Source organism: Corvus kubaryi, unplaced genomic scaffold (genome assembly GCF_017639235.1).
Source record: "Corvus kubaryi isolate FWS band 111438036 unplaced genomic scaffold, C.kubaryi_AGA036_p1.0 37334, whole genome shotgun sequence".
Classification (NCBI taxonomy): Eukaryota; Metazoa; Chordata; class Aves; order Passeriformes; family Corvidae; genus Corvus; species Corvus kubaryi.
The window spans coordinates 14,164,960-14,188,042 of record NW_024581108.1 but is presented as its reverse complement, the minus strand read 5'-3'; the positions used below and the strand labels follow the sequence as shown (position 1 = coordinate 14,188,042).

General features: G+C 39.7%; 1 protein-coding gene across 4 annotated transcripts in view; it reads right to left on the bottom strand.

Annotated features, from left to right (window-relative positions):
* ADGRL4 (adhesion G protein-coupled receptor L4) overlaps positions 1–22,122 on the bottom strand; it is a 74,786-nt gene extending 52,664 nt beyond the window's left edge. Inside the window, exons 1-2 of one of the 4 annotated variants that reach the window (XM_042030392.1) lie at positions 21,502–22,122; positions 19,935–20,084 (exon numbers count right to left, since the gene is read on the bottom strand). In XM_042030392.1, coding sequence (XP_041886326.1) covers positions 19,935–20,084; positions 21,502–21,622 — 271 coding nt within the window. In that variant the 5' untranslated portion in view covers positions 21,623–22,122. Of the gene's footprint in view, positions 1–19,934; positions 20,085–21,501 lie in introns of those variants that run through there. The other 3 variants (XM_042030391.1, XM_042030390.1, XM_042030393.1) reach the window with 3 other exon arrangements.
* Between the last annotated feature and the right edge of the window lie 961 nt (positions 22,123–23,083).

Below are 23,083 nucleotides of genomic sequence, written 5' to 3'. Positions count from 1 at the left end.
AGGTTTAACCTTGAATACCCTTTTGATATTGCAGAGAAGTTACACGTTGCCCATGCTTGTCTCTAAGCCCTGTACTGTTGTTTCCCTTGTTGAGCACTGGAGATGATCTGCAGACACAGAGGTGAGGTCCTCTAGCCCAGTCAACAGATGCCCTCCCTGTAGTAACCTTCTCAAGCAGATTAAACCCTACTCTAAAGAAAAGTTCCTTCTCCTATGGAAAAAAATGTTCTAATGTAGAATTCAAGGTCAAAATTGCAGACAAAAAGAGGGTTGTGATAGTCTGTTTTGAGCAGAATTTCTTGTTATTTTTATGCATCAATGGGCACCTCAAGGCCAAAGTGCTCAGTCTTTAGAAACGCCTCCAGTATATACTTTTACAATAGTCAGTATTTTTTTTTTACTTAAAGCTTTAGCTCCTGAAATCACATTAACAACTCTAATACTTAAAAGTATCATCAGCTCCTGGCAACAGAAATTTTAATCTACGTAAAAGAAAGTCAAGTATTTTCATGGTTCCACTTTCCTGTTTTGTAGGATAATGCATACATGAGGTCTGATTCACAGATACATAACTTGGTTCTACAAAAAGGTTCTACAAATCCAGTGGTCCTACCATTTGTCTCATGAAATTTGGTTTTTCAATTTTGCAGACACACCCTGGGCATACCACCTATCAGGTCTCTTGAAAATTAATAAAATATTGAGTTAAATAATGCCTCCTTTTTTTGTTGATGCATTTTTGAAAGCCTCCTCAAAAGAATGTAACAAATTATAAACTAACAATAAAGAAGGCAGAGACCAGAAAATAATCGAGCAAAAGTCAGTGGCAGGGAATCACTCATTTCATTATCCGTACATATTTCTTCAAACAGCTTCTGACACACTTTAAACTTGCAGCTCTGACTAACACCTACTGACAGGCTTAGCTCATGTCTGTCTACCTGCTTCACAGAGAAAATAACAGTCTAAGGGTCCCACCTTGCTGTCTGTATTTAAAAACATGGAAGCACTTACCCTTCCTGCTTTTTTTGTTCCTTTTGCTGCTGCTGCTGCTGCTGCTCCCTGCCATGCTTTCTGCCTATACCCTGAAACAGACTGTCAGTGGAAATCTCAGTGCTGTTTCCACTTCCTTCTCATTTAATAACTAGTTCAGGAAAGAGGTAGTAGATTGGTATCTGGAATATTGGGGCTCAGGAAACTGCTCACCTGCAATTGAAATCTCGTGTGTGTCAGGTGTGATGAGTTCTGAGAAAAAAAATCAGAAACTTCCACAAATGAACTGCAACTGCCTGAGTCACAGCATGGCAATGAAAGGGGCTCTTAAATGAACAGAGTGCTACTTGGCCACTTATCAAGGATTATTCAATTATCTAATAATGAAACCTTTAGGTAATGAAATATTTTTTGAAAGGTGGAGGGAGAAAAACAACAACAAGGACTTTGCTCAAGCAGATGTAAAACTGACACATCTGCCTCCCTCGACACCACCAAATTGGCTCTTTCAATATGTTTCATTTGTTTTCCTGCCAATTGCTGGTCTCTCGTCAATTTACTTTCAGACTTGGAAGAAAATTAAATGGTTTGATGACATATTGGTATTTTATCTTTGAAATGCAAAATATATATTTCAATGATCTTAGAAATATTTCACTGCTTTGAAATCTGCAATTGTACAATGTTGGACTTGATCTCCATCTGGAACAAAAGAGTATAACTCCATCTAACTAAATGGAGCAAGGCAGTTTATCACAGCTGGTGATCTTGTCCATAGTTTTTTCATAGATTAACACAGAATATATTATATACTTATTTAGAAATATGCAGTGGGAAAGGTGGTGACACCCTATATGCTTTAGGCATGCTTGAAAATAACTATACTAGATGATTGCCTAAAAATGCTTCCTAATAGCCTTAAATAGTCAAAATGAAATGACAGAACTGTCATCACATAGGGAAAGAAAAATGATGCCAGCATTAACTGCATCAGCCACCTGCTCCATATAGGTTATTAAAATGATGGAAACAGTATGTTGACTATTCCATATATGCAGGCTAAAACCCCCAGCAGGTCCAATGTTTCATAATACTAGTTGTAATTTACATGCCTATAATTTATACTATACTATAATTTATACAACATTTCTCAAAATGCTGGCTGGAAAAGACTGGCTACTGACTGGGGTACTCTAATTCCTTTCTCTGTGACTACTTCTTTAATCACAACTTGAAAAAATGATTTTGGCACCGAAAGAACTTTGACAAATGCCTGTGTTGTGCTTCTTGATATGCTCAGGACTGTCTTGACCCTGCCAACAATAAGGGGGGTCAGTCTTTATTTTGTAATGATGCCTCAGTTCCACTGGGAGCTCTTTGACAAGGGGTTGAGGTCCTATAAACACCTATGGGAGCTTGTGCTATGATCAACACAGCTGCAGTCACTTCTATTGAAACACAGGAAGAAGAAAAGAAGAGACATGTGGGTAGTGGCAATGTGCTCTTCAGTGACTGTGTTTTAGCATGAAGGAGTTTTGAGGCAGTCCTAAACAAACCTGCCCTCCCCTAGTCCTGAAAAACACCCCAATCACCCAGCTGCAGGCAGAATTTCGCCCAATCCCTCCTATTGAGGCTACTTCAGTTGGCAAGAGCAGTTCAATCACCCTGAGCACAGGAGTGCATCTCTCCAGCTGGGCAGTTAATGTCTCCTGTGCCAGTCTTGATTTCATGTTCCTGCCCTAGGGATGCCTAATGTATTTTATCCAAGAACTGTTTAAAGTAAAATAATCTGTCATATAAATGAATGAATGGAAAGAGGCTCATTTTAGGAGCCACTGCCACTATGGCTGACCAATATAGATGAAAGTGCTTACATTTAGGCTTTCTTGACTCAAAACAGTGCCTTCCCTCTCTTTATGCTAAGTTTACCCATCTGTAAAGCAGACACATTACAGTTTACCTAACTCAGAGAAATGAGATAATACAACTTTGGCAAAAGAAAGGCTCCATCACATTGCTTTACTAGACATAAAAAGGTAATATGAATATATGATTTTAAATCAACATTAAGATAGTGTAGACTCTGGGACGTTTCTGATATTGCTTTGGCTGGATAACGTAATTCATTTTTTAACAGGTTTCTTGAAGTGTTTGATGTTCCACAGAGCCAGCCTGTGTTACAAGATGTACATAGCTAATCTGCTGAGAAAAGAAATCATAAACAACACTTTATCCTGCATTATTTTATTCATGAGAGCATTTTTCCAATCAGTGCAATCCTGAAGTATGGATTGGATCTTGGGATCACATAGACATGCCAACACACCTCAAGTTAGTCTGCTTTACACATTCTTTATTTTGAGAGGAAGGAGGTGGTGCAAAATTTTAAAGGCTGCCATATCTGGTTTAAAACATCCTTATATTTTTTTTCTTTCTTCTTTTGTTTTTGCATATTTTCATAAGGAAAAAAATCTCATTAAACTACTACCCATACTTTCCTAAGTGAGTATTCTGAGCAGGGTATTAATGATATTAGCAGTTAGTTTCCAGAGTGGAAATAACAACATCTGCCTCTGATTGTCCCAGCACAGGAAGTATGACTTTTGGGAGCTCTCAGAACAGGCACCCAGCACTGCCAGAAACAGGAATCTCTTGAGCAAGATTATACTGCTTCTTTTTTTTTCCAGGAGCTGGACTGAAATTTTTGTAATATGCACAAAGTTGCCGCACATTCCTTAAAAATCAGCCATCACATATTGTCAGTAGCATTGTTTTCACAGGATAATCCTTGTGATGTACAAAATGAAACCTGTTATCTCTTTGATGAATGCATTTTAAAGTCCAAGGATGAACATGGGTAAGTGACACAAAGAGAGTGAAGATTTGCAAGCAGTGACAAGAATTGACAGGAAGGAAAACTAGTGTCTTTTGAAGTGGCTTCTCAGAAGTCATCTCCCCCAAAAATTTAACTCTTCTTATCCACATTTGTGCAGTACATATAAATTAATACAAAAGCTTAATTAGCTACTATCTCTATAAATTATTTAAGAGAGGTAGAGCCCAAGGTCTTGCAGACATTGGCCAGAAGATCCTGTTAGACTGGATGCTGAGAGCTGTCTCCCATGACAGTCCTGGATACTAAGCCACTGTTAAATGTCTGTCTTGATGGAGATATATTTTGTATGTGCTTGAAACTGAACCATGTCACATATTTGGCAGGAAGTGTAATCCCTTCAGAAAGAGGATTTGATCCTCAGTGTGATCTTGCCATTCTCAGGCAGGAATAGCTCTTGGTAAAGCCAGTGCTAAGTCTGTCCATGTATTTCTGTTTTGAGTAAGGGACAAGCCCCAAACATGGGGCTATGAGAGCAAAACCTCCTGTCCCCACCAATCCACATGGCCTCGATGGCATGAGATGTCCTACAGATACAAACTACACAATGCACACAAAGGATGCCTCCATCTGAATTCATGCAGAGAATTGCTGGATACTTTTCAAATTGTTTCCCAAATCCACAAGTGGCATGTGATGCAAACAGCAGCATCAGAAGAATCACTATGAAAGAGAGTAAGGCATGGCTCCTGGTTTGAACAGAATCAAACAAAAACACTGAATTAATGACAGCTTAGAGATCCTCCTTTAGAGCTGACAGGTCCAGAATTCCCCTATCAAGTTGATTCTCAGTTTTGAGACTCTCTTTGGCTTGCCCTTCTCCTTTCTTCTGTTCAGACCTCCCCCTGCTATCAGCTACACCATATCTTTCTGTCCTTTCCTTCTGACTGCATCTCCTAAATTGTAGCTAGTCCCATCTCTCTGCCTTTCCTCATTTTCAGGTGGCACTGCCCATATGAAATTACCATTGCTGAAGTATGAGTTGGGATTTACCACCCCCTTTGCCTGAAAACCTTAGCTGTGAACCTCAGCAATGGCTGAGAACGTGATATATCTGGGATGTAGCATAGCATTTGATACAGTGGCTCACAAAATCTTATTAGAAAAATATCTTATAATGTCTTGGATAAGACTGCTGTCATGGGGAGTGCAAACTGGCTGCAGGAATGTAAACAAAGGATAGTGGGTCATGACAAACTGCACTCCACTGAGCTGTGAAGGGGTATCCAGTTGGGGTTCCCCAGGAGCTCCTTTTAAGCCCAGTTTCATTTAACATATTTATTGATGCCCTGGAAAAAGAGATGACCATTCTGAGAATTAAATTCATGGGTGATACTAAATTACTAGATGCTTTTCATATCAATTAGGACAGAGTTATTCTATAGAGGGAAAGCAGAGAGGATGGGAACAGGAAGAGTCTGTGACCAGACTCACCTATACAAATATGTGAGGAGGGGTTTTATGTCCCAACTCATAATAATGGGAGGCCACTGACAGCCCAGCCAAAATCAGTTTGCCTCTGGTCTGTCAAAGGCTGAAGCAGAGAAATAACATTAAAATCAGCTAGGAGGTAATTATTAATTATAATATTTCTCCCAAAGATCCCAGATATCTCATTTTCTAGTCTCAATAAATTTCAATGTTTGGGGTTTTCTAAGATTTTGTGTAGTTTCATACTACAAAGTGGCATGTAGCAATGTAATACAAAGCCATGTGTCTCATATCAATTTATAATGTCTCTTTTCTGGGGAGAAACCAGTGGTAAAAATCTCACCATTTTCTTTTCATGACTTCTTTGAATGTACTATCAACATGATGAGAACAGAAGTAATAAAAATTGACAGAAGCAATAAGCCCTTTTAGGAATTTCACTCTCCACAAGCAAAACAATACACCTAAATGGAATCTGTCTAGAGATATAAAAGCAAAAATAAATTCTGCATGTGCCCAATAGGTCTTATGTTACAGAATCATAGAACCATCAGAGAATGGTTCGGATTTGAAAGGACCATAAGGATCTAGTTTGAACAGCTCAGCGATGAGCAGGGGTACCTTTCACTAGACCAGGCTCCTCATGAAAAATAAGGTTTTTTCCAAGCACTGTGCTCTGTGTGCTATGGAAACACCCATGAAAATATGCCACTGTCCTTATCTAGTTTAATGGCAATATGTGCAGAGTGCTTAACTACACCATACTTTTCCATAACAGATTGTGTCTTGCTCAGCACAGATAGCTGGAGGAAGAAGGAGGAAGAAGGGCCATTCTGAGTGATGGCTTTTGTTTTCACTAGTTACAGATGATGAAGACCTGCTGTCCTGGAATGGCTGAATACCTGCCTGCTCATGGCAGTGGTGAATGAAAGCCCTGTTTTTCTTTTCTTGTGTGCACAGCTTTTGCTGTACTTTTACTTTTCTGATTCTCTCCCCCACCCCACTGGGGAAAGCAAAGCAGCAGCTGTGTGGGGCTGAGTCACTGGCTGGAGTTAAACCATGACACACAAAAAGCCTTAACATGTCAGCTAAAACAAAGGTGTCCATTAAAGATTATGTTATTCCCTACTTTACTTCCTGACTGGTAACGACTGACATGGTAAACTGGAGCCAAATCAACCTAAGAAAGTGTATGTAACACACATGAAAGTGTCTTCAGATTGCGTTAAGTCATGACAGAGGATGATTTCAGCAGAGGAGTGAAAACCATGCCTGGCTCCAAGTACAAATCCTGAATGTTTGAAAATCTGATAAGAGATCATTTTAATCCACCTTTTGAAATACCTACTACTGCTAGTGGCTACTATTTTTTTCCTGTAAGTATTGCCAAAGAGACTACTTAGGAAGCAAGGTTAAAAATTTCCAGGAGGAGTTTAGTTGTAGTACTATCCAAGTAAATATAAATTTTTGATTTTGTACAATGCAATTACTTGTGTGACACAAAGCACTAATGTGTGGATGCTTTATTTTTTAATGGAATGTTACACCTAAAAATTCTTAGGACTGGCAAGGGAAAAATCCCTGGGCCTAAATCTCATTTGGTGAAAGCTTGTGTAGTAACTTTGAATTTAGAGAAGGCCTTTCAAATATGATAAAAAGTTTTTTTAATGGGTCCTGTTATATTATAATTTTCTCTCGTCTTGAGAGTTTAACACATCTTTTCAGTGGAATATTTGCAGAGATTCTTCCTTGCTCCAAAGTTTCTACAGAAGTTAAACCCAAATTTGCCTAGAAAAGTTACGTTGAGCTAGTTTCTGGCAGCAATCCAGCAGCATCTTTATATCTGCACAGCATTGTGATTATCTCACAAATTCACAATACTTTAATTCTGAACCCTACTATTTTCCATAGAGGCAATATCTTCAGTGCTAGTCTGAATGCTCTGAATGTTAAGTGTCTGGCTCTGGCTGGATTCCCTACATTTTTTGTCTGTGAACATGTAGCACATGGCTCTTGATTACTACTTTTAAATTGATCTGTGTCTGCTATGAAAATATATTGCTTCATAAAAGTCTTTCAGGGTATCAGCTTCCAAATTAATGATTTTTCTCTCAAGCTCTGACTTTGAGAGCTTACAGTACAGAATCGTGCAGTCCAGCTACTTGAATCAAATTGAAATCCATCCATCTGCAATTCAGATCCAAATTCTTTCAGTCCTCTTGGCTCATCTCTAGGTAAAGAGCAGCTGTTGTCCTGTTAAAGTGACTGTAAATAATTCTAACTTCAACAGTGAAATTCACCCCGCTTCACTGGGGACCACTTATCCCCAGGATGCTCCTGGGTTTGGTCTTCAGCTGGTGGAGGCTGCATACTGGTGCTGCAGGGGTGCTGCTTTGCAGGGTCTGGCCCTGGCAGAGGCAGTGCCAGGAGATGTGGCAGCCCTGCAGGGCCGTGTGCTCTCCTGGGGACACAGGGATGTGGGGACACGATGCTGAGCCAGAAACCCTGACTTGTGCTAATTGCACAGGGTGCTCACACCCATACAACACAGGTGAGGAGGGGAAAAAGGGTTTTTTTCTCTTATTGTTTTGTCCTTTTTCATCCCCAATAAGCCTGTCACCGTGTTTTTTAGGGGTTACATGTGTTCTGCAGCACAAACAGTGCTGCACCAAAAAGAGGCTTGTTTACAGCAGAGAGTCAGTAAAGTGTTTAAAGGAAGAATTTTCCAGTAAAAAGAGATGGGCCCTAACTAAGAAGGAAGGTACTAGTTAAAGCAACTCTATCAGAATAGCAGATGAATCACAATGTGATATAGCACTATCTGAAAGGATGTTTTGAATGGAGCTGTCAGCAAGTATTTTAATAGCAAGTCTTCAATTTCTGCTTTATGGGGTTTTTAACCACCAAGAAGAAAACATAAGTAACAAGGAGGGATTTAGGAATTGTTTAGTGCTTGGCTGTTCAAAGAAAGAAAAGAAGCCTCCACATGCATTGCAGCTAATGAAAATTGCCATTATGGGGTTTTTTAGTCCATTTGTGAATGCTAAGCACTCTAATAATGCAAAGTCCTTATGATTTTCTAAATCTTCTCAATAAGGAGGATATTATCTACTTATTTAATGACCCAATCTCTAATGGCAAGGAGCTGCTACCACCAGCAGCTCCAACTCATTCACATAGCTCCTCTCCCTAATTAAAAGGTCTTTACAGTTAAAAATAAAGAAATAAATCAATCAAAAGCCCAAACTGCCATCAGATGATAGGAAAATAAAAGGCACTTCAGGGACAGATTTTCAATTGCTTGGCATCCACAGCTGGGAGTATTCTTTTGAAACAACCCAGTCCTCCTTTAGGCACCTCCGATAGAGCCAGACAGTTCAAAAGTGCTCAACATATATTTCTTTGGAAAATCCATCCCTAACTGTGGCTTTGTGTCCTACAGCCATTGTGACTAGCAAGACCCAAACGTAAGTCACCTACCTCCCTGCTGGAGGAATGTCATCAGCATCACCCCTTCTGCAGGAAACTATAATAAAATACCTTACTGTACTCATCTGTGCTCTTGCCACTGCTTGCTGCTGCAAGAACACAGGCAGCAGGTCTATTTTTACCATGCTGCCAGTGAAAGCAGCAATAGCTGTGCTCTTGGATTTCTCTTGCAGCACTCGAAGCCAGATGTCCATATTGCGGCACAGACTCCTTACTAGCTTGAATATCAAGCTCAAAATGGAATGTTGCTGTCTGCATGGCATTCCTTGAGGGTAACATGCCATTGCCAGGCTAAAAGTTTTCTTAATGGTCATCAGTCTAAGACCAAAACTTGAGTTTCAAGAGCAGTTTGGAGCTAATGAAGCTGCACTATCTTTCTCTGAGAATAGAGAATAAAGCCCAGAGGTTTTTTAGCACATCCCTCCACTCAAACAAGAAGCATTTGGTGGAATTAACATACTACCTGTTTATTCAAGAGGAAATACAAAAAGTTCAGTTAGCAGTTCTTTTTTTCTGCAGTCTACAGCTGTGTAAATATTATCCCAGTCTCTCCTTTGACATCCACTTAAATCTCAGGCCTTGTGTGCAAAATGATACCAATGGAGCTCAACACTTGTGTACCCCACTGCTGTGTCCTGACACACCTAGGACTAAATATTTGACTTCTGTGAGACCAGTGGTGTCATATAATACATCCCTGAAGTGACCTCATTTTCTAAAGACAGCTTTACTAAGAGTTTCCTAGGTCTTAACCATGGAGCTGAGTATGATGAAAGAGTTACGGAATCACCATACCAAGATTTGCATGACAACACTGAAAAAGAAGCCAAATTGTAGTTCTGCATCGTTTACAACTGTCACCCTGCACAGTTTCTATTTTGATCTGCTCAGATGAAAAGCTGTGTTAAGTTTTAGAAACTTCTCATCTCTGTTTTCAAGTCACTTTTGAAGGCTATTTGCCTTTCCCATTTTCTCTGTGGTAGCTAAGGAGACGAAAGTCTTTCTGTATGCACCAGATATCCCTTACACAATGGGAGAGAAATACTGATATTTTTGTATTGCACAGTGGTCATATTTATGAATTGATGCATGCTTCATCATAGCTCTAAATAATGGAACACTTTGGATAGGAACAAAGGGCCTGAAACTGTTCGTCTGAGTACCTCCAGCTTCCTCTCCCTTCTGAACTCCTTACAGGCTGATTTCGGAAAGGTAGAGCTTCCTCAGGATCAATACTACCCATGAAAATGATTTATTCAAGAGAAAATGTAAGGCAAAGCCTTCATCATAATACAATTTTCCACCTACTCCTTTCCCATCACCACAAGGAACAAATGCAGGACTCAGAGTTCCTATTTCAGCCTGCAGAGCTTAGCTGAACTTCTCTTTCAGTCCATGCCAACATCCTGAAGTTTCTCTGGCATGTCTTTAGGGCCTCTGATGTTACAGGGATCAGTGATGAAGACTGTCATGTGATGCATAGATTATTGCTGCCATAGCTCCCTGCCCCCCATGACACTCCCGATGCAAACTGTGAGACAAAGCTGTGTTACCCTCAGCCCTTTTGAGCTTTGGGGATACCCAAAACCCACTATAATGTTGGAGGGCAGTGAAGATTACCGTACCCTGTCCCAGCTGGGGACTGAACATGAGAAGACAGGACAATGGTTGTGGGAATGGACCCACAGCTCATCTGCACAGATGGGGCAGGAGAGAAGCAGTGGTCTCCTAGTGCAGGATGAACTCACCTTTTCTCTTAGTCTTCCACTGGTAAAATTCTGGGAATGAAACCTGCAATACCTCAGACTAATTTCACATTTTTTAAAATTGAGATTCAGACACTTTGCTGCAAATAAAATGTAAATATATAAACATGCAAGTCACCACCCAAGCTTATGCTCTCCCTCACTGTAACTTATGTAGATTGCTGCCTATGTGCATAGCTTTCATTACAAATAAAACATAAAAGCCGGTGCATATCCTGAAGAACTATTTTTCTTTATTGCAACAACATTACACGAAGCCTAGTAACATAAACAAAGATTAGACTTGGCTGTTCTGAACAAATAACCGTTTATTGTCAAGGCTTTTCAGGAGCTTTCATTTTCCCTTTTGAAAAACAAGGTCCTGTGCCAACCTAACAAATGTGTAACATTAAGTAGTAAGCAAAATAAAGGGACACCCTGCCAGACTAGTTTATAGACAACCTCAGAGTGTCACAGCTGTACATGTCCAAGCTAAGACAGAAACCCAGTTAAATGAAGCAGACATATTAAAACTCCACCAGTGGAGTCCCTTGGGACATCGCTGCTGTTCCTTAATGCTGCAACCCGCCTTTTGAGCAGGAGGATACACAGGAGGAGCAGTCCGGGGGCAGAGCGGTCCCTGCTGCTGGAACAGCACACAGCAGAGCACAGCCAGAGAAGCTTTCCCCTGTTTCCCATCCTGGCACAGTGGCAAAGAGCACAGGACAGAGCTGTCTCAGCCCTAAAGGAGCAGCCAGGTTTGTGATGGGCAGGTGGAAGGAGAACCCCCTGCGCCTCAGTGTGTCTGCTCTGGCTGTGGTACCGCAGCTGGTGAGGCTCTGGCCTCTGGTGCTCCCTGAATGTTAATTCCACCAGAATTCTCCATTTTAAAGCAATTGTGAATCTCCTAAACCCAGCCAGAAGTAATCACACAACAAGCTATCCCTTAGACAATGAGCAGAGATTATTCAGCTTCCTTGTACCCCAGTGGAACTGCAGCTTCCTTCCTGCCTGTGATTGGGGCTGCGATTAACCGCACAGTTCAAGGTGAAAGAAGAATGTGGTTCCAGGCATGTATGGCTTTCTTTAACCTCAGCAAAACACAGTGCCAGATATTTCAATTAGTGTGTACCAAGGTCACAAAATCAATTTCTTATCACCAAAAAACACACATACTGTAAATTTCATTTTCAAGCCACAATCTCTAAATTAAATCTGTGTACCTAAAAAATATACAGTACAAAATTGAAGTCCTTCATCCCCCTTCTTCTCCTGCAGCCCAGCAGCATTTTCACAAACATCACCTGTCTTTGTGCTCTATATTTAGAGCACAATGTTTGGTTAGATTCTAATCTTCTTGGAGAACGTCATTATCTCTTTCTTTGGCAAATAGAGGCCCAAAGTGTCAATTACCTTCTTAAACTCTTTCATACACACAGGGCTGAGCTGGGTTTGATATTCTGTCTGCCAACAGCTCAGTCGGCAATTTTTCACAGTCATACACAGAAAAATTGTGCACCAGCATATCATCCTGGATAAATTACACATTTCAAATGTGGTTACATACAACTTCACCACTCCTGACCGGTATGTTCTGGCAGAAGAAAATAAAACCCAACAATTTAAAAAAAGGCAAAACCCCCAAAATCCTAAGAGGAACACTTTTCTGCAATTGAACTCTATGAGTTCAGTATAGAGTCAGAGAGAAAAAAGTTAAATGAGTGTACAAGATTAGTGGGATATTATACGTAAATCAGCATAGCTGTGCAGAAATGACATAATCTTTTATGTGTGTAATTCCTGATGATACATCCCTTCTTCTGTGGGTGACACTGACTTCATAGCCCCAAAGGCAGCTCAGAGCCTGATGGCTGCAGCAGCCCCTACCATGGGCAAGTCTGGATTGAGAAGTCTCAAGGAAATGGAATGCATGGAAGCAATTTCTTTACAATAAGTCCTGGTCTTTCCTTAGCAAAAGCTAATTTTGTCTATACAACCACAGAATGAGTAAAACTGACAATTTTGAGATTGCCTTACATTTTTTTCATAGAAAAGTCTGCTTTTTATTCACATGCCTACCTATACACAGCTCCCTGTGTACATGGCCTTGTGTATTTAATATACATGTATGAGTAGACATGTTCAGGAAATACTTTTCATCCTTTTACTTCAAACCAGCAAGTGAGAAGAACATATTGTTACTGTTGGATCTCCTGGGACTACTTCAGATGTTAGAGACACAGGAAGGGAATCATATCTCTGGTAAACAGAGAGTAAGCAAACTCTGACATAATAAGTTTAAAGCTCCTTAAATGAATTTTCCCACATCCTCTAAACTTGTAACATATTGATTCCTAGTACATAAAGCAGGATGAAAGGAGTATTTTCTCAAGAAAGGAAATTAGCATTATTTGGCAAGGGTTAAAACACATTTTGAATTAAACAAGTAAGAAACCATCCAAGTGCAGACGATCAGTCTAAAAGTTTGGGTAAATTTTTGAGAGAGATAAATAACTTTTTTCTACCACATCATCTACACACATTTTAAAAACTCTTTTTAGATACTAACAGGACTAATTGAAAAGAGAGTCTGGATACGATTAAAGATATAACAAAAGGAAGTTGTGTTTCTTTCTGGTCCTTTCAAAAATGCATTACTGCATTTTAGTCATGCTCAAAGTACCATTTCAAGAAAATGTAAACAAAAGACATGAAAAAAATAGAGGGGTCTTTTTTTTTTGGTTCCAATTTGTGGATGTAATGAGTCTATCTAAAAAGTCCCTGAAATGGACTTTGTCTAAGGCTTCTTAAAGTTAGTGTCAATCTTACAAATGGTTATTGTGGGCTGTGTCTTCGGCCCAGGTGAACTGTGTTTTCTGGCAGTAGGGAGAAGAGCTAACCCTCTGAAGATCCTCTCTCATTTGGGTGGGAAACAGGGAGGGATTTTTTCATATGAGAGAGAAAACCGGATTTGACACTTTGGATGCAAAAAAATGTTTTGAGTCAAAATGTCTTGGACTCAGCCATGTACAGAGGTAAGACAATTGGAGTGAGACAGCCTCCACCATGCCTTATTCAACAGGGTTGTATGACTGCAGACATCCTGCACTGCTTTCTTTCTGACTCATGTTCTCATGCATCACCAGGCACTGTTGTAACACATGCTCCCCTTTCAAAGGCCTGAACTACTCTCAAAAAAATTCAACTAAAATATAATTTAAATAGTAGCTATCAAAAGTAAATTCAAGGCTACAGAAGCTGTTTTGACTAATGCTATTAGCCAAGGGTTATTTTCAGGAACATAAACATAACTCCATCCTTTGTGGCTGGAAGGCAACCATACAGCAGCTGGTTAGTCCCCTGCAACCTACAGACATCACAGACATCAAGCCCTTCCCAAATTCCAAGAAAAGTGTGACATCTTGCACATGAAAAGGCAAAAGCCATACATAAAGCTGTAGGTCCCCAAATGGCCAGGAACCTGCTGAGTTAACATTAACACCAGCACTTTCCTAGGCAAGTGGACTGTCATGCACCAGCAAATCAAATCCTCCCAGTTAATTTGTCCAGAATTTCAATTCCATGATTTGCCTACAGTTTTAATCTGGAATGTGAAATTGAGATAACTCAGCTGGGTAACATCTCACAGCTCAGCAGTCAATCTCTGCACTTCAAGAGAAGTGAAAAAACATCCAGCTACATTATCACCAAAGAAGACATAAGGGAAGAAAACATTCTGTCCCCTGAAGAGGAACCCTGAGGCCACAGGCTTAGTTAAATATAATACCTAAATATGCAACAAACAGGGAGGTGCCTCCTAACAAATCTTGGGATAACCAAAATGCCAGACACCTAAACCTGCAGTAGGAATTCTGAATTCAAAGGTGACTCCTGCTCTTTCACACAGCCCACACTGTTTTTACCACGCTCCACCCCGAAACCATGTAAAAGCTCCAGCAGAATATAGAGGCAAAGCAGCAGAGATTAGGAGATGCAGGAGGAGAAGGGGAAAGGAAAAATGGTAAGGAGTATGTCAGAAGGGCTGGGAATCTTTGGCCCCCTGTATAGCACATTCCAAGTTTTCCAAGCTGTCACACGCTGAGTTGAGCCCTGTTATTAGCATTTGGCTAAGGCATATCTTTCTCCTGCTGTGCTATGTTAGAGCAGCTGCAATTTGCCTTTTTATTGCTTGTGGTAACTGATAGCGGTGAAATAAATTTAGGAAGTGTGTGGATTGGATCTTCCATATCAGTGATTTCAGACTATTTGGTAAACACAGAAGTGACATCCAGTGATGTATGCCTGCTGGTAACAAAAAAAAAAAAAAAAAAATTCTCCTTTAGTGAACCAGCACTTGAATTAGATAATTTTCTATTGAAGAGCACTTCTGGGTAGAATAAAATGATTATACACAGTGGCTTTACAGGGTCATTTTAATTTGAAAGCAAAAATCCCTCAAAACAATACACAAATTGGGTGCTGCAGGATGGTAACAGTGACACCAGTGAATCCAAACAAATTCAGTGACTGCAATAAAAGTCAATGGTGGGACTCAGCAATATCACGTTAGAACAAGGAACTGAGGTCTTACAGGAAAACTCCTTTTTATAGCTGGCAAAAGCCAGAGAGTTGGTTGTCTGATCCTCCATAAAACAAGAAAATATGTTTGTGTTCAGATATTGAGCATGCTTTCAATTTGATTCAGCTGGATTTATACAAATTGCCCTGTGTTCTAACAGGGATTTTGTATTTTGATACAAAACACCACTTTGCACTGAGGTATTTTTTACCTCTGTACAATGATAAATCCTCCCACACTGCACTTCAGAAACAGAGCTACTGCCTTGCTCCAACAGAAAGTTTCCCTGACAGCCTAAGACCCCGCTCAATATTTCTGGAAGAGCTGTAACTATTTTACAAGTAAGACTGATTAATCTTGCAGTGTAATTTGCAAGTGACATTTACAAGGGAATATTGTGTAGGGATATCTGGGAGGGATATTGTGTTCAGGCTTTTCCTGCTTGCCTGCCTACCCTCCTGGAACAAACAGCACTGCTTCATTTTCCTTCCGTATTTTACAAAGTTAAAGTAAACACTGTGATCACACTGTTTACTTTAATTTCCTGCAGTGTGCCAGCAAAGCAGCAAATTGGCAGTCAGCAATCAAGAAGCAGCCAGCATTGAAACAGCAGAGCTGCTTAGGAAAGCATCACTGATGCCAACTCATTTTCCCCTTTGTTTTAAAAATAAAATATTGGCTTCTATGAAGTTTTACTTCTACCCCTATCTTTTCTAAAGGATCTGAAATTTTGTTTGTTTCCTTTAATTTTCTTTTGGAAGAAAGCTGGAATTATGAACAACACCTAATTTATATGTCCAACTCTTTTTATATAAAGAAATGCATTTACAACTATGGCAAATATATTCTATTTATCTGTAAAAAATCTGTGGCATTTTTGCATGAGAGGAAGTTAACTTGTCTATAAATCAGTTGCTTCTGGATATATCTTTATTTTTTATGCCAAGAGCTTTAGCCCATGTTACTTCAATTAGGTGTGTGGTATTGTCAAGCTAAAGCCTCATGCATTACGTACAGAATACACATCTGCCCAAGAACAGTCCTAAAAAGCAAATAGATGTGCTATCAGAGGTCATTCTCTCTCATCTAATACTACATAAAGCAAGGAATATAAATACAAAAAAAATGTAAAAAGACTGGGATAGTATTTTGTACCTCAGAGGTGTAAAGCTTGACAAGGTGACTCATTTATGGCTTTCTGGAAGATCCTGTACAGAGGGAATTTATTGCTATGTAGGCTATAATTCCAATATATAAAAGAGGCCAGATACCACAATCAGTTATTCTCCTGACTATGTGCATTCCTGCACATATTCTTGCTGAAGACAATGAGATTATGAAGAGGATTAGCTTTTTGTTAGAGTGGCCAAAGTATGCCTTCAGAAAGTCCAAAACATGACCTAATTTAAAGTGGTTGAAATCTTGTGGGAAAGATTGTAAGAGGATAATTATTTTAAAAGCCATGACTTTGACACCAGGAAATTAAATTCATATCTATGTGTTTTTATCTATACACAGCAAATCCAATAATCTTGAGCTCTCTGCAGTCACTTAGCCAGCTGGCAAAGGGAGCAAAGTCAAAACTAACAAACCCCATTCCTAAGGTATGTTGACATCAGTGATTCATGATTCATCAATAATGGTGCTAGGAAATAAATGTAAGAGGGCATTATTGCCTTTTGCAGCACAGAAAACCCAAGGGAAAATGTCTAAGTGTGTCACATTGAAAAGACAGGGCTAGCAAAGAAATAACTTTTACAAGTATTTAAGAGGTGTTACAAGCAAGTGAAAATAGAGAAACAAATGTAAACCTTTCAAAAACTGTAAGAATGTAGCTATAAATAAAAATGAAGAGTTTTTCAGCTATGAAAGTTTAAGAGGACTAACCTGAAAACTAACACTTTCTGTTCAACACGTTTATAAGGAGAAAGAATTTGAATTGCTTGTTTCAGAATGAAGTCTCAAAACAATGACTGTTCTGCTTTAATTGTCTACCAGGATAAGCACAATGAAGAAGCTGGATCTAAGTTATGCAAAATTACTAATGTTTTTGGCAGCAATTATGACTCTGACAACCCAGCTAAATAACTAAAAGGGCAAATATGTAAACACAATGCACTATATAGGCTCTTTAGAAAATGCCTGTATTAGCACATAATTGATGATCTCCTTTGAAGGTGACTGCACTATCATTGTAAAAGCCCAAGATTATTAACTGAATAAAAATGGGTAGCTATCTCTAGAACAGCAGATACACCTGCTGCTTTCGCCACACAGAACAGCAAGATCTCATACATCATTAAACAACTGAGGCTTTGCTTTACGTTTTCACAGCTTTAAACTATTTATGATAGGGTGTAGCCTATATTTCTAATCCTTTATAGAACCTACCCAATTAAAATTCTGGTTACTTTTTTATGCCATTAGAGGACTACTGCACAATATTAATAATGCACCGTGTTACATGCTGCCCTAGAGAAACATTGTCTCTCTTTCAGGGCCAGCAGCCACACAGTTCTGATATAAACTTTGCTGCTTTGCTGGAGGGTAAGTGACTTTTGTGGCTGTTGAGGTATTTTACCAGAGAAAATGTTGGTCTCCTGACATGAGGCTTGCTTCAAACCATTGCCACTTAACTGCAAAGCGCCACAAATACATCTAGTATCTTGTTCGCCTGGACTGACATTGGAAATTTTATTTTAAAGACTGAGTTTTCAAACACTGGGTATAATCCTTAATAAAAAATTAATGGATTAACAAGATTTGTGAATGCATATTTCACTGCACTGAATTTTCTTTAAGTGCTCAATAAATGTATTTATGAAATTTGAATGTAGATTTCTGTAAGAAAATACAGATAAAAGAGAAAGTAAGAAAAGGTACTGTATGAGGAAAAAAAAGCATGGAAGGTAAGATAAATCTGTGCTCACAAATTTGGATTTAATAACATTATAATGGGTACATATATAATGGAGGGATTTAAGAACATCAGTCATGGCAGTGAGAAAACCAGGTATATTTACTGCAAATTTCATTGATGATTCATGATCAAAGACTTTCTAGACCAGTACAGACAATGTAGTGGGTGCCAGATGATACTAGGTAAGTAAATGCTAGTTTGATTTATTCCAGGTAGTATTGCTAAAATTGACTTGGTTTTCTTCTTTCTCTGCATTATTCACAAATGTAGGCCCTTGAGTCTGCAAACATGATGTGCACTTGTCGTTCAAATCAGCTGACTTTTTCATGGTACTAAAACTGAACTAGTGCAAGAGCAAAACCAGTGTTGTGAAGGCCATTTCTTAATTTCTTTTGAACAGCTTGATAGACAAATAATGATTAACCTATCAGGGCAAAGATAACACTAAATTCAAGAAATATGTTTAGAAACTACATCAAACTTGATGCAAATAAGAAACTGACAGAACAATGTTTGTTCAGACTTTAGAAGGGAAGGCAAAGGGCAAATAATAATGCTGCCTACACTATCTAATGGGAAGTCACGAGGGCTTATGGAGGAGATGAAGCTAAGCTATTATTAGAAATGTGGTAAGTGCACATGGGAAGGAACATTTACAAGCTGCAAACAAAAAACCTCAACCAGACATCAGAAAAAATGTTTTCACAATTATGGTGGTCAGAAACTGAAACAATGGCCCAGAGATGTGCAGGTTTCATCCTTGGAGATACTCAAAACTCAGCTGGCCAAAGCTCTAAGACACCTGCTCTAAGTTTAATCTGCTCTGAGAGGGGAGCTGGATGAGATGACCTCCAGAAGTCTCTTCCAAAATAAATTATTCTATGATTTTTTGATTTATTTTTTATTATTTTAGCTATCTATACTTCTGTTTAAACATTACCAGCTCATAAAAGGGTAGACATGTTTCTTAGAAAAATGCCTTTGCATTTCTAAATTTTCCTAAACATACTTCCAAGCACAGCATGGCAAATGAGCTATAAAAATCCAAAATACCTGTCGGCTGCTTTCCTGTACTCATACCAAACCAAAATGTTCCTGCTAAGCAGTAACTGCTAAATTTCCCAAAACGCTTGAAACACAAAAACTGACCTGGTAGATGGTTGCTACTCATAACTACTTCTCAGGGTACTGAAAACTGACAAGATTCATATGAATTTCAGCCTATCTGCAGCTGGACATAACCATACCTAACAGTGAAAATAAGTATTAGAGACATTCATAGTAGAAGAAAACTCAAAAATGAAGGTAGGAAAAACATCCTTTTCTTTGGATGAAAGATAGAGTCATCCAAAAGCAGATCCCTTAATAGGATTTCTGGCATATTTCTCTAGCAAGAAGCTGTAGTAGAAAAATCAACACTGGCATGTCTCTGCGGCATACACACCTCCTTGGTTTTCTAGAGCAGTCCAGGAGCTGTTATTTGATGGTGATCAGCTGCTGGGAAGAGTGGCCAAGTGCTGTGTGTGTGGGGCAGGGAGCTGAGGGCTGTGCAGTAGCCACCACAACAGCCATAAGCTTCAGAAATCCTGAGTCACAGGGGAAATTGCTGAAGGTAAATCAGCAAAGATGCATTATCAACTCTCATGGAAAAGGAAAGCTGGAAAACAGGTCATACACAACTGAGATGCATAGCATGCTGTATCAAAACACTAGGCTGAGAGTAAATGGGACAATTTCTCAGAAAATGGTAACGTTTTTGTCTTTGAAAGCATGTTAGTGTACGACACTGTTGTGACATAAAGTTTAATCCTTGAACTAGTGGGCTCTTGAGTAAGTTTTCCAAGCGAGCATATAACAAAAAACATATAGGTAAAATCTGTTTACCTTTACACACTGTTATGCCATTTCCTGTGTATCCTTGGGAACAATAGCAGCCTGTTGTCCCACCCTGAACTTCACACCTGGCGTCTTTGTGGCACGTCATGTTGCAGCTTGGAGAAGTGCAGCCATAGTCCAGCAGACTGGAAATCAGAACTGAAACAAAGGAAAATCAGACTTATTTTCATTGTCTAAAAACTTTATTCTGAGCTCTGAGCCAAAGGTTTCCACAAAATGGGTGTATTCCAGTAAACTTAACATCACAGACTCAGCTGTACTGCATGATAGGGAAGAGCCACCAGCTACAGGGGTTTCTGTGGTAAAACACCAGACACGGTAGATAAAGAACTCTAGTGTGTTCTTAACCAGTATAAAATTGGTAAACAGCTTAGAAGTTACTCAGTGATCTAGGGGAAACATTTGGATGGCTTTCAAAGCTCTCTAGTAGTTTCCAGTAAAGCACAAGCATTTATTTGCACTCTGAATTATGTATTGAGCATAATCCAAACTGCCCTACACCTCCGAGGGAAAAATACCAAAGAGGGTTCCGCATAGCAGACTTTTTATTTTTATAAACACTCCCATACTTCTGTAGCTAACACATAGGCATGGTCTGGTAGATCAAGATGAAATATCACATATTTACAGCATTATGACAGCGCAGCTCAAAAGTTATTTATGGTGTGGCAAATTACTTAAATTTAATCTCTTAAAATACCATAACTACTTTCCCATTGTATGAATGTATATGGTTTTCAATACAAAGAAAAAAAGGAATCTCTTATTTTGAGAAAGCTTACAGATCACTGTACTATCACACACACCCAACAGATAAGATATGAGGCATTTAACTCAGAAGGGAAAGTAAGTTTTTTACTTTGTAGTTTATAAATTTTTAGCAGAACATAGTGAAAGTTGCAGAACACAGAGATCCTACTGAATGCTATCTTCCCCTGCAGTTCTGCTTTTCCCTACCTAAATGTTATTCTGGATATTTGCTAGCCTAATGTTACAGTTTCATAGCCTCATGAAATCTCACTGAGATGCTGTTCTCTTGGACAAATTAAGACTTCATGAAAAATTCAAAAGACTGAAAATTACAGACAATTTTAAAATAATTATATATAATCCAAGTCAACTTAGTGGTCAACAAATTTCACATTTTCTCTATGTTTCTGAGAAGAGAGATCTTCCACAGGGATTAAAACAGAAACCTGTGGGATTCTGTTGTCATTTTACTGTTTTCAGCATGTGAAATCCGAAAATTTCCCAAGCAGATGGAGAGAGATAAGGAAAAAAAACCCAAAACCAAATGCACAGAAACCCACAAAGTTCCTGTCTTTTTCAGTACAAAAGCCACAGTGAGATAGACAGGTGTTTTGGGGTTTGGCTGTGGGATGGTACTAACCATACAATTACCAAATCCAGTAGCAGAACTGATCAAAGCTACAGGGACTTCCAGTCCTGTGTATCCAGCAGCTTTCAACCATCCCCGATATAATAATTTCTCCTTGCCAGATCCCACTCCATTCTCACCTGCCACACGCTCCCCAGAGACAGAGATTTCACCTACCTAGGAATGGAAGCAGTTTCATTGGTGATGCTGTTGCTGTGCCGTGCCTGGTGCAGAGCCCCTGTGTCCCAGAAAAACCTTCCCGCTTTAAAATATCTGACCGTGTGCAAAATACGCACATATGCCTATCAGGAAAGTGGTGTCCTGGTGCAGGGGCAGCCCTGACACTGCCCTTTGTCCCAAGCCTTACGCTTCCAAAAGTTCCTGAGGCTCACAGGTAGGACAGGAAGGGTCAGGAGAGGCTGAGGACCTGGTCTTCTGGCAAATGGGAAAACAATGAGAAAGTAAAAGGGAAGCAAGAGGCTGTGTCTTGCAGAGGATATCAGAGGGGTGAGGAGGTTAGAGGAGCATGGAGCTGTTTGGGAAGTGGCTGGGGCAGGGGGAGGGTGCAGCTGGAAAGGGTGACTGCAGCCTGCTGGCAGTACAGGAGCAGCAGCAGCAGAATGGAGCAGGTGGAGCAGATGAGGGAGGGTGAGGAGGAGGTGGAGGAGAATAGTAACTTGCTCAGTGTTTATGAGCTCAGAGGTAACGGTCTACATGTTTCCTTCCACCTTTTTCCTGCTGACATGAGTATATGTTAGCCCTGAGACTCTTTGTTTGGAATCAGTCTTGGCTAACTTCTGTTGCTCTTACTGCTGTCTTCAGTTATGAGATGGATCTTTACTACAGTCAAGCAATGTTGCTTTAAGGTTAATGGAATGTGAGGGAGGTACAGGAAATCTCTGAACTCGGCTTTGTGAGGAAAACAAAGACATAGACAGGGAGGAAAGAGGCAGGAAACTCGGGAACTGAAGGAGACCAAATTTCTATGAGTTCATGGGTTGCGTAATAGGACATATTCAATATAGCCTTTGGCATGTCTTTGTGCTTGACATGAGAGCAGTTTTGTTCTCATTAAGACATCCTAATGACACTTCAGCATGTACTTATATCATGCTTGATATGGCAATATTTTCTCTAATCTTGCCATGGACAATGTGCCTACAGCCTTTTCCCAGCTTCCTGGAGGTGATGACTCTCATGTTGAAGCATTGTAAAACAAACAATGAAATGTGCCTGTCCTTATAGATGCAAGCTGAGGGACATGCACAAACAGCCATGCTGCTGGGAGAGTGGAGAATCCCTCTAAGGTAAGTAAAACACATGAGGCTGTGGAATGTCACTGTGACAAAACATATCATGTCTGACTAAAAAGTTTTGAGGCTGGGATTTTGGTGATGGGAAAGCGTCAGTCTGCTCTTGGGAATTATCTCTAGATGTGGCAACATTTTTTTGTAAACTTTTTAGTATCTATTTGCTCACCACCATTTTCCAGCCTCATGATCACTGCTGGCTGAAGTTCAGTGGGTTAATCTACTCAAGCCAGGGAGGTGTGAGGCATGTAGAAGTAGCACGTAGGTGTCTGGTTGGCACAAAGTACCTCTGGAGCACCTTGGCAAAGAGAGAGGAAGCTCCAGGAACCGGATGTTAATTTCTGATGAACTGCAGAATAATGAACAAAGGGTCCAGGTGTAGGAAGACCTTTTTCCCTTCTGTTTGACTTTGTGATGGGGGGAGAACTTAAAGGGTAAGAGAGGAAGGG